The sequence below is a fragment of the Macrobrachium nipponense genome, chromosome 2, assembly GCF_015104395.2.
Source record: "Macrobrachium nipponense isolate FS-2020 chromosome 2, ASM1510439v2, whole genome shotgun sequence".
Taxonomy (NCBI): Eukaryota; Metazoa; Arthropoda; class Malacostraca; order Decapoda; family Palaemonidae; genus Macrobrachium; species Macrobrachium nipponense.
In genome coordinates, this window is record NC_087201.1 from 93795303 (window position 1) to 93807970 (window position 12668).

The 12668-nt window shown below is 34.8% G+C and overlaps 1 protein-coding gene across 9 annotated transcripts in view; it reads right to left on the reverse strand.

Moving 5' to 3' along the window:
* Positions 1-1305: 1305 nt before the first annotated feature.
* Positions 1306-12668, reverse strand: part of LOC135220794 (SNF-related serine/threonine-protein kinase-like) — a 493239-nt gene continuing 481876 nt past the window's right edge. For all 9 annotated transcript variants that reach the window (XM_064258293.1, XM_064258292.1, XM_064258297.1 and 6 more), the window contains one exon: positions 1306-5614. In XM_064258293.1, coding sequence (XP_064114363.1) covers positions 3641-5614 — 1974 coding nt within the window. In that variant the 3' untranslated portion in view covers positions 1306-3640. The remainder of the gene's footprint in view (positions 5615-12668) is intronic.

Sequence of the window (12668 nt, forward strand, 5' to 3'; positions counted from 1 at the left end):
GGAACAGTCATATATAGTAAAAGTTCTTTGGAGTTTGAGTTTAGTGAAAGGCTGAAAGAGGACAATATACAAGAAGGCAGTATGATAAAAGAAGGCAGTATGAGATTTGAAAAAAAAAATGTTACACACTGATCTGCTCATCAAAAAATGAAAAATTTTAAAAGTAATTTGTAATTTGAATTTTTTCTAACATACAAACCCTCGGTCTTTACATAGTATGCATTCACTTTCCCTTTTGGCCAAGGAAGCAGAATGAGGGGTGGCTAGAGGTGGGCCATTTCTATAAAGACCTCAGGTTTGTATGTTAGGAAAAATACAAATTACGTACTTTTAAAATTTGTCATTGGTTCTTACACATATATAAACCCTCTGTCTTGGCTCACTCCTTGGTGGGAGGATTCTGAGCAAATCTTTGAACTGACTAGTAGTTCGCCTCAACTGGGGCCTCTTTCCTGGTCTGGTCATGTAATTTTGATTCTCAATCCACCTTTCCTCTCTGGAACAATAGACAGTACAGCAATTCTTTGGTCTTGCTACTTCACCTTCTACCTATTATTTTTCAGTGGTTACATTTGGGCTTCTCCCACCACGCTCTCCAACCTTTTCAACTTATACAGTTTTCAGTTATCGTTGTACATCAAAATCTTCAGCCAAGCAATAAGAGGGCATCAAAATGGGACTGATAGTCTTTGTTATTCTAATTTATCAAATACAAATGAATAACAAAGGCAAAGGAAGTTTTATTTAACACTGGTAATGGAAAACAAGTTCCCAAACTGTATAAAAACTATTAAAATTGGTCACCTTGTTCAGTACAGTAGAAAATAATCAAAAGATAAAAAAAAGGAAAGTTGAAAGCAATACATATACCTTTGGAAAGAAAACCAGTATCTTAAGTTGTGGCATTTCTCCTCTGATGTTGGCAATGACAAAATGCAGCAGAATGACTTGAAATTAACATGGCCTTGCAAGTGTTGCTTAAAAATATGTGCAGATGTTCATGAGTGGCAAGGTGTTGCAGTCAAAAAGGAAAGGGTGGTAGAAGCTCCATCAACCTTAGAAGCTAAAGAGAGTCCACACACTTCCCACCAGCAGTCAATCCTTACCAGTATATATCCATTTGCATTCCACTAAATAGATTTTTTACTAGATTTTCTGGCTTCATCTAAACTTTAAGAAAGTTTTGTGGAGATATGGCTCACAAGAGACAGACACCTAGACTATGAATTTTCTTCTTACGTTGAAAGGTAAACAAAAAACTGGAGTTATTTGCACTAGGTAAATAAATTCTTAATTAAAGCTTACTGAAATGGCCTCATAGTATATTTAACCATATGATTAAAAGGACATTAATTAATTTTCAAACAAAGTTCTAGGTAGGACTATCTGAAAAAGTAAAGTACCAGGCTACTCACAAGTTGGACAATGTCCATACCTAGGAAATAGGCAAGGAAGTGTAATGAAATGATGGTGAATCACCAGAAATGAACCAATTGGTTGTAGTTATATAAAACACAGGATAATGTTAATATGAAGACAAAAAACATCACAAATGACAACTGGACAGAAAAAATAAAGATAAACACATGGAAATGTGCATATTAAGAGGACAATGGTTCAAAGTACATATAGGTACAAAATAACTAAGGTTATGCCATACCTGGAGGAGTTCCTAACTTTTTTTGAAATACAACTTTTATTATATTCCTCTATAAATTCCAAGTTAACTTGTCACCAAGATAGCAGAGTAATAAGCTGTAGCAAAGCAATGGTTTGTACTTCATATAAATACATAGTATTTGATATAGAAATATGTAAAAAAAAAAAGTTACATGATTATAATGCAAAACAATAAATTACAAGTAATCTCATTCAAGGAAATCATTTGCAGTGTCAATCACTCAAAATGCAGTCAACTGGAAGAAGCCTGGGCTGGTAACATGGAATGGGATACATGATGATTAACCATTAACATGAACTAATAAATTAAGCTTATATGGAATTTGAGAGTATAGTTCAGTACAACACATAACATGACATCAGTTACAGCTAAGAAGACATTTTTCAGTTAAATAAATTTTTTACACTAGAAGAAAAAAAATTCCATGTACCTGGCACTACCTTCTAACAAGGAACACCAAACTAGAAGAAGGGGCTAAATCACTAAGGACCTTGTTCTTCTAAAAGGTCCCTCCTAAGTTCAGAAAAGTAGAAATATCTTTAGATATAATGGCATTTCTTCATAAAAATTAAGTTTCCAGTTGGCAACTACATTATTTACTTCCCTACTTTGTATAAAGATAAGTAAAATAAATAATGGAGGGAACTCGGGAAATATGTGACTTTCACAAAATGCTTTTTTTAGTGATATATCAGCAAGTGGTACAATGATTTGTTCCAAATGTGCACAAAGTTAATTGATGCTCTAGCCCTTATGTCAAACCCCATTAGCTGTACTGCATGTACCAACCATAACATTCACAATTCCCAGATATGTTCTAGGTAATATTAAGCTTTACAAAAGAAATAAACTTAGCAGGAGAGCTAATTTTAAGTGATTGTATATCTTCCACCTGTACATGATGCAGACTAGGTTTTGACTAGGGTTGGCAAGAAGGTATTTTGTATATAAATACTCTCTTATGTGTATGTATATATATGAGTCAATAGGAGAAGTGGAATCACTCAGCTGTACATTACTATGAAAAAGACAGCAAAACAAATGCAGCTTGAAAAAACGGAAGCAAAATTAAACAGATTCAGATGAAAACACAGTCCTAAAATTTACATTTGTTGGCATCTTTACTGGTAAATATTGGTTAGTGAAACATATACATATATACACATAAATTAAATGTACTTTTAAGTACTAGCAAAAGTAAAGTAAAGTAATGCAAGATACCCAGTCACACTGAAGGTAAACTCAAACTAGAAACTTGAGTTTCTGCTGTACTATGACAACAAAACTCGCCCTCCATAGTCACCAAAAAATATTGCCACAAGTTGAACAAATAACATATTTATGGTATGTACAAAGAAGTCTATTATAAAAATATTGACTGTATAAGATTCTTTGCTGTGCTTCTTATTGTGAGATCTCAACATTTAGCTTTTGGTAGTATACACCATCACAAAGACAGTCTCACCACACTCTCTTGAAAATATCTTCAAGAAAGACATCAATCTTGAAACTCTCATGGGAATTATCTTCAAGAAAGACATCAATCTTGACACACTCATGGGAAAATATTTCTGGGGAAAAGTTCTGTACTGTACTAGTGTTCGATATATAGATCAGCATTTTGTCTGATTATTATAGTATGGCTGTTTCATGAAACCTGGCATGACAACAGCCCAATCATGACACAGAGAAAATTACACAAAGAATTTTAGCAATATTTTGGCTAACCAGCCAACGCAAGTTATCACCTCTCCCTGGGGCCTGCCAGGTTAGGGTTTAAATATTTATATGTATGTACACATTATAAATTGGTCTATGCATATAACAAAAGTGTTTAATATCACTTCACATTTATACAAGCACATACTGAGGTTATTGGGAATCTTGCAAGTGTTTGGCAACACTTTATATATACAGTGTACACGTATTATTTTTGTTGTCTATTATAAATCAGAAACCTCAAGATAAACTACAGCATTTTGAAGTGCCCTGTATTGCAAGTGCTCCATTGGATTTTTCTGAGCGGTTTTTTCTCCCTCCTGTGTTCTGATTAATATCCGTAACACAGTGATTCCGGCCAGCTGCCAGCGAGCCATTGGTTGCACTAGTCCTTAAGGAAAATTTGTTACCTGGTTTTTCCCCATTACCACTTAAGGTTTCCATATTTGATACAGATTTAATCAAAGAAGGTGAGTGTGGAGGTCTTGTAATTACTTGGGAATCAGACACAGGACGAGTACCAGCTTGTCGAACTGGCCGAGGTGAATCTATAAGTCCAACCACAACATCACTAGCACCAATCACTTGGGAAGATCCTACATCTTTGCTGGAGGAAGTTAGGGGGTTTTCTGATGGACTTTCTAGACCTTCAGTAATGTTATCTTCACACTGTCCATTATCATCTGTTACTCTGATTACAACACGATCTCTTATATTATCTGCATGAGGCTGCTTATTATCTTTAGCACTTTCAGAACATGATCTATTTTCTATGTAAATTGTGGTAACATTGTCAGTAGACACAGTTATGTTACTGGATGCACATTGCTCAAGAAGTGAAGCTTCAGATACACTACATGCAGGTAACTCTCCTTCTTGTTCTCCAGTGGCTAACACTATACAGTTTAAAGAACGGCTTTCTCGCAGTGTTGTATCTATATCTAACATATTTTCAGTACTTCCAGCTTCTTCCTTATGGTTTCCAGCTTTACGTTCCTCATCACAAGCAGCTGACAATGGCCTATTTCCACGGGCGTTGGCTTGCCCTTGTACACTACTAATGCTGTCTGCTACTGGGGGAGGAATGAGGGTCTGGTTATTTGGTTCCTCTACAATTACTTCACTTGTTTGGAATCCATCAACTTTTTCAATATTTATTGATGTCAACACTTCTTGAGAGTCACACTGCTCATCTAGTAAGTCTCGTGCCAAATGCCTTGTTAGTACTCGCTGCTGCCGTCTTTTTCTAGCGTCCTGATCATCATCTGAAGCATCTGATGAACTGCAAGATGCAGTTCGTGACCTAACTAGTCGGTGCCTGCGCATAACAACGGGAGAAGCTACCGCACCACCAACATTATTACTAGATGTGCTGGTCATACGATTACTCCCACTGCTACCTTCCCCATCTGACTCTCCTTCTTCAAATATTTCATTAAGCATGAGCTGTGGAGAAGATCGAACTGAATGAAGCCTTCTGTTTGGTGATGGGAGTGTTTTGAATTTGTGATTGAAAAAGGAACCTTGGTTCTTTGGTGAGGATGGCAATTGTTGTGGTCCCGGGGATGTTGGCGATGAAGCTTGAGATGTGGGAGATGAAGAAACTGAAGACTGTGGAGTAATTCTAGGTGGTGGCAACATAGGGCCTTGGGGAGTATTTGTGGAAAGATTATTAGTGTTATTATTATTATTATTATTATTATTACTGTTATTATTAGTAGTTGTTGTATTAAAGTTTGGTGGTGCTAAGCTGCTTGGTGGTGTTGTAGCTGGCGAAGTACCAGCACTTTTAGCTCTCCCTCTGCCTAACCCAATATTTGAGGAAGGGGGGAATGGAGGTTCTGGTAAGGGCGGATCATCACCAGAAGGTGAAGTAGCAGCGGAACCTTGAAGAGAACCTTGATGTGAACCACTGCCCCGTCTAACACACTCAAGACGATGCAAAAGGGAAAGGTCCAGTTTCATATCTCGGACACATTTCTCTTTCAAAGATGAATTACTAGATGCACGTGACCCCCTTCGGGAACCACTTCTTGATCCGCTTCTAGAACCACTTCGAGACCCGCTGCGCGATCCACTTCGAGACCGTTGCCCTTTGTCTGTAGTATCCTCCTCTTCTTTCTTGTCATCTGCATCTTCTTTTGGTTCTTCTTCTTCCTCCTCTTCCTCTTCCTCTAAAATGCTAAAAGTCCTCATTCTTCCTCCAGTTCGAACCTGAAATAATATTGTGAAATTTATTGTAATCTGCATTAAAGATAATACCAGATTAAAAAAAAATTCAAAAACTTTTTCTAACTGTAAGGATAAAAACTGCATTAAACAGACTACTGAATGAATTTTGCATGAATGCAGCAAGAAAAACATATTTACTACAGAAAAAAATGAAATAAAATAAGATTGCTATACAATATAATAAACTTGCAATGTGAACTATATATTAAATAAAAGCAAATAGCCTTAAAAACCTTTGTCTTAAAATTTTGTCAGATTCCAAGTTGAAAACTATTTTATGATAAAAAACATGAATCTTGGTGTAAATCAAAAGAGAAAACTGAAAATTAAAAAAATATCCAAAAATAACAAAGAGCACTTCTTAAGGATGAGCAGCTAACATGCTCAACACAAAGGTCTCCCATTCCTAATTTTGAATTATTTTTATTTCTAACTTTATTAATCTAATTCCATTTGTAAGGGTAATGGAAAATTACTCCACAACCCCAATGCAACACAAAAACAAACTGAATTCCCAACACAACCTCTCCTGTGAAGAATTATTTCAAGCCTAGGTGTATCAAACCTCTCGATATCTCTAACTGGAATAAAAGTTCAATGCAAATTTGTTACATTTTTCCTCATTCATAAATATTATACTAACAAAAACACAAGCTGGGATAGAATGAGCTTTCATTCCAAAATCTGCTATGATACACATGCATCCACAGGGCAAATGAACAAATGGCCCTCATACAGAAAAAGAGCTTTTGACACCTTTCATTCCATTGTAAACATGAAAAACTACAGATCTCATTAAAGAAACCTGAAATATAATACATATAATTTTACTCTAATTGGCTGCAAGTAAAGTACTGTAGTACCTGAAAATATATACGTAAACTTACAAGGTGTTTATTTTTCACATCAATGTTACACATAATAGTGTTAATAACTGTACAAACACTTGAACCTATTTCATCATAATTTTACTGTACAGCAAAGAGAATTCAAAAGGTAAACCTTATGAAAAAGTAGGCTTGCAAAACTAGTTGTACAGCGAAGGACATGATGACAAAATTTTGTGATACACATTTCAAATTAAATTAACATAATTACAAGACAGTTAAAACACTCTTAAGGTACCTGACAACAATGCTGATTGCATATTAAAAAGAAAAATGGTTTAGCATGCTATGCAGGGTTTACCACTGACAAAAAAATTTATTTGTGTCAATTAGAAGTTACTAATGCATTTCCCTGAGCTATAGGTATACAACAGTCATATATACAGTCAGTTTTATGTAGTATATATGCACGTATAATGTTTATACAGAGGTGCTTAATCATTTACTTTCCTTTTTTTGTGAGACAATTTTAACACTTTTAAACTTTTAATAAGGTTTGTGATGTGAAAATGATTACAAACCTTATGACATTTCACACTAGAGATCTTCAGTTTTAAGGAAATTCAATTCTAAATGCAATTTCATATCTACATAAGTATGTTAATTTGCAGTGTCACCAAAATACTTTTGAAATGGTCATGATCATCGCCATTATGGATAACATTTGATGTGTTATTCTTTTCTTCATCTAAATAAAATGACTGATAAACTAGTTAATTTTCAAATTATCATCATTACTGAACCTATCATTAAGCAAAATGCTTTCAAATTGAATATCTTAACCTCCACTGCAATTACTGTTGATATGTGTCATGTACTATTTCAGGAATTAAAACTAAGAAATGTTTCATAAAAATCAACTTTAGAAATATTGCATGCTTTGAAAACCCCAAAACACATTCTGCTGATTGATGAATGTAAGTGTTTAAATTTCTTTCTGGCTAAAGGAAGACCTTTGTGCTGAAACTTTTTTTGTGCTAGCACTAATGGTATTTAATTCATCACTCCTATAAAGTTAACGTTGACAAAACTACATCCTGTATTGACACAACAATACATCTAGATTCTGGCAAAACTATATGTAAATAATAACATACTAAAACTAAAACAGGTTTTTTGTAATAAAAAATAAACATACAATATCTTTCACAACCATGACAAAAAATCAGTTTTACAAAAATGAAACTAAACAATAAATACATGTAAGTAATTATAAAATAAAAGAAACTTGGGCAACAATAAAACATCAACAAATTTAAGGAAATTCAGCTAATGAAAGCTCACAATATCTAATAGTGTTAGTAATTCAAGGAACTTTTAATATGGTAAAAAATTAAAGTTGCTATTTATCACTCCAAAAAATGGCTCATACACTTTTCAACAGTAGGGCAATACACTCCACAGGCCGTAAAATGCAGAACATACTATAAACCCAAGTAGAGCAAAAGGCAAGTCAAATCTACAATGTAAGCTTGAGTTGATGTTAATTCATACAGCCATTTGATAATGCACACACCAACAATTTCATATGCATTCCAATCTTGAGCTTGTTCAGTTTACCTCCAATTGGAAAGCTAAACTCACATTCATACATTTCTGTCACTATAAGTGTCCTAAAGTATAATGACATTGTCTTAACTAAATTTATGAAATGGTACCTTTTAAATAAAACCTTATAATGGATATTAGCTTTTTTCATTATAACACAAAAATTTAATAGATTCTACAGCCAGAAGTATACAGAACAGCCCTTATCTACATTTAATCACTTTATCATACTGATTTGTAAACTCCCACTATCCTCAGGAACTTTCAAACCATGTTTAAGTCAGATATGCAACCAACTAAATCTTTATGACTCCTCTCTCTTCTTATGGGGTCCATAAAACTTTCTCACAGAATTTATACTTTCTCACAAAATAACTTTTCTTGCAGTATGCAGTGAATAGTGTTTTTAATTATCTCTATAAAAATACTATATAAAATATATCTGTACATATCTATATACTGTAAAATATATCTGTACTATACTTCATATGTGTGATGCATATGAATTTATACCTACCTATAAATTCTGTTCAGTATACTGTAAATACTTAGATTATTCAAAGTATAAAGCATTCAGTGGCCACAACCCGAGGAATAGATTCGTATTTGCCACTTTATATGTTCTCATCTGATCTCTAGAAACATAATCATATATATTTGCAGTTGGCTCTCAATTTACATGAGGGTTTGGTTTCTGGACCCAATTCCTGCATTAGTAAAAAAATTACATATATTGAAATAACTTCGTCAATGACACACTATATTACACATATTGAGATAACTTCATCAATGACACACTATACACTATAGATTATTTGCAAACATCTTTATGACCTATGCACATATTCCTCTATACTGTGAATACTCCAAGTATTTATACATAATTTAAACTGTAATGGCTAAAACAAAATACTATGTATACTATAAAAAATAACTGTTCATACTGTACAGCTATGCTCAGAACTGATCCTACATGATTGCGTAGGATTCCGTTTAAAATTCACTAATTGGCAACCTAATATGCTCCATATTTATCTGTTATTTCAATGCAAAATCACAATTATTGCATACATTTAGGCCATAATATGATTCATAAGAGTGAAATCTGTCATATATTTCAAAACGTACGAAAATGTCACGTGTAGCCAAATTTCAGAAAAAACATTTATGAATTATTTTCAAAACTTTCATTCACTCATTACTGATGCATCTGACCAAAACAAAGTCGTCATCAAACCTCACTTCAAATGTTAAATAAAGAAATGACAACAATTTTCAAAACATTAATACTGCTTCCAAAGCATGCATAAAATTTGATTCTTTTTACAACTCAATGTTAATAAAATTTAAATTCCATGTACTATATACAAAAGTAGAATGCGCCCACCGATATCAACGTGTGACTGGAGCGGGTGTGATGCAACCATTAGAATGGCGGTGCAACAAGAACCACACCTGGTGTAACATAGGTCTACCATGAGTAGCGACAATTAAATTACCTTAAAAGGGATTTTGACGTAGGAAAAATCTATTTCTGGGCAAGGAACCCGTGTCGCCCAGTGAAATACGTTCCTTTAGCGCTATTTCTGAGATAAAATATTGCTAAAATACCAAAGAACTGCTAAATTGGACATGCCAGAATATTCTGACTCGCTCACCCTTTTTAAAAAGGTGTCAGTATGAATCTGGGGCGAGTGAAAAACACTACCACAGCAGCCTCTCCAATTAGCCTTTTCCTATTTGTTAGAGGAATATTTGGATATTCATACAAAATTATTTTTGTTATATTTCTTAAATACCTAAAAAATGATGGCTTACTAGCAAATATTCATCCATGCAATTATTCTTTTGTCAAAGCCAAAATTTTACTCCTATAGTTCGACAGATCTAAACTGACAGATTGTTTACCTTCTTTAGAAAAACCCTGTTGCCACTTCTCTCTTAACCTTTAAATCGTCCCATTCCTAAGTCCTCAGCCATCTCCCAGCGAAGCAATATTTGGGACATTACTTAATGAAACTGACCGTATAAATCCTAATCCATAAACTTGATCCCCATTCTATATGGTTATTACATTTGAGACTATTTATTGTTATATTTTTTATGACTTATACCTTTAAATTTTGGATATATGTATGTATTACAGCAAACCTTGGTTCAGTGATGAAGCAAAAGTTTTAAGTAAAGAGCAACAAAGGTTGAGAGTTCAAATGGACGATGAACAAGACCTAGAGAAGAAACAACAACTAAAAAGAGGAAGAAATAGAAAGCTGAGAGAACTAAGTGATAGGATGAAGCATGACCAAAACATGTTTTGGAAAGAAAGAGCTACCGAAGTTGAAGTAGCTATGGAAATTGGCGAGAGCAGGGCTATGTTTGCAGCTGTGAGATTCTTGAGGAACGCAAGCCAGAAAAAGTTTGGAGGGAGTGATGGCATGTTGGATGAAGATGGGAACTTGGTCACAGACGAAATGGAGAAAAGGAATTTGTTTGCAAGGTATTTTGAAAGACTCCTAAATGTTGATACTACCGGTAGAGATGAATGCATTGCAGATTTAAACGAGGCACTGGAGGTACATGAAGAAGATATTAGTGCAGAAGAGGTGAAAGAGGCCTTAAAATCTGTAAAAAATGGAAAAACTGCTGGCGTGTGCGGGATAACTACAGAGATGCTAAAAGCAGGAGGACGAAGGATGATAGAGGCATTAAGAGTTGTTTTTAACAAAGTTTGGAAAACAGAGGTGGTACCAAGCGATTGGAAAAAGGCAATTATGATACCAATATATAAAAATAAGGGAACCAAAAGGGAGTGTGGTAACTATCGGGGCATAAGTTTACAGTCAGTCCCAGGGAAATATTCATGAGAGTAATACTTAACAGAATAAGACCTATAGTAGAAGAGAAACTTAGAGAACAGCAGTGTGGTTTTAGAAGTGGAAGGTCAACAGTGGATCAAATTTTCACCTTAAGACAGATAATTGAGAAGAGATGGGAGTATGCAAAGCCAATATTCTGTGCTTTTATAGACTTGGAGAAAGCGTATGATTCAGTATGGAGAGATGGAATGTGGAAAGTGGCAGAACATTATGGTATACCACTGAAAGTGATAAGGATACTAAAGAACTGGTACCAAGGAGTGTGCAGCTGAGTACAGCTGGATGGACAGCAAAGTGACTGGTTCCCAGTTGGAAGTGGGCTAAGACAGGGATGTGTTATGTCACCCACCTTGTTTAATGTATATATTGACCATATAATGAGAACAGTGATGGAGAATGAAAACAGAGGGGCTAGTATTGGTGGAGAAGTTTTTATGGATTTGGACTTTGCTGATGATGTTGCGTTGGTTGCTGATAAGTGGCTGGTGCTGGTAGGTATGGTAATGAGGATGGAGACAGAGACACAGAATTTTGGCTTGAACATCAGCACAAAGAAGAGCGAGATCATGGTTGTGAGTAAGGATGATGATTGGGTGCACATGGAGGATATGACAATCAGAGGACAGGAACTCAAGCAAGTTGAGAAGTTTGTTTACTTGGGAAGTGTAGTAACAGCAGACGGGAGGCAAATTGAAGATATACAAAGAAGAAAACTAGGAGCAGCAAGAGCTTTTGAGGTTCTGAGAAAAAAACGTTTGGTCAAGGCATGAAATCAGCTTGAAAACTAAGATGAGAATATTTAATGCAGTAGTACTACCAGTCCTGATGTATAGTTTTTCCACCTGGGCACTGACCAGAACAGAGGAGAAAAGGTTGGATGCTTTTGAGATGAAGCTGCTGAGAAGGATACTTGGCATTAAATGGGATGATTATGTTAGAAATGAAGACATCAGGGTGAGATTGAGGCAAAGGCCAGTCAGTACCAGGTTGAAGAGGGGAAGGCTGAAATGGTTTGGACATGTTGAGAGGATGGATGGGAATAGAGACCCCAGGAGAGCACTGAGAGCAGTACAAATAGGAAGAAGACTGCTGGGCAGACCAAGAACGAGGTGGATAGACATAATTGTCAGGGATCTTGAGGATGAAATCCAAAACTTAGAGGAAGCAAGGGAAATGGCTCGGGATAGAGCAAGATGGAGAGGAACTGTATCAGCCTTATGCCACTGGCCTGTGGCAGGAAGATAAAGTAAAAGTAAAGTAGGTATTGCAATTTTATTTGATGATCTTTTTCATTAAAAGTACTAAAAATTGGTAATTTGAATACCATCCATTATGTCTTATGACATATTCTTATAATCTTGTCATTAGAGTAACTTCTATTTAATCTTTTTTACTTATTTGAATTTTCCGTCTGCCATACTATCCATCACCTAAACAAGTTTGTAATATTTTGCGTTTCATTGCTCTTTTATTTTAGGTTTTCCCCTCATTTTCATTCAAGTTATGATTTACTTCAATTTCATCTTTTTCATAGGTATATTTTGTCTTTAAAACCACATAGTATTCTGCCTTATTCTCTCTTGACTAGAATTTAGTTGATCTCCATTCTATTTGGTTAAAACTTTTAAGGTTGTAATATTCTCTTATGTTTTTATAATTTATACCTTTTAAGTTTTGCATATATTACATAGCATTTTACCTGAAAATGTTTTTCATTTAAATTAC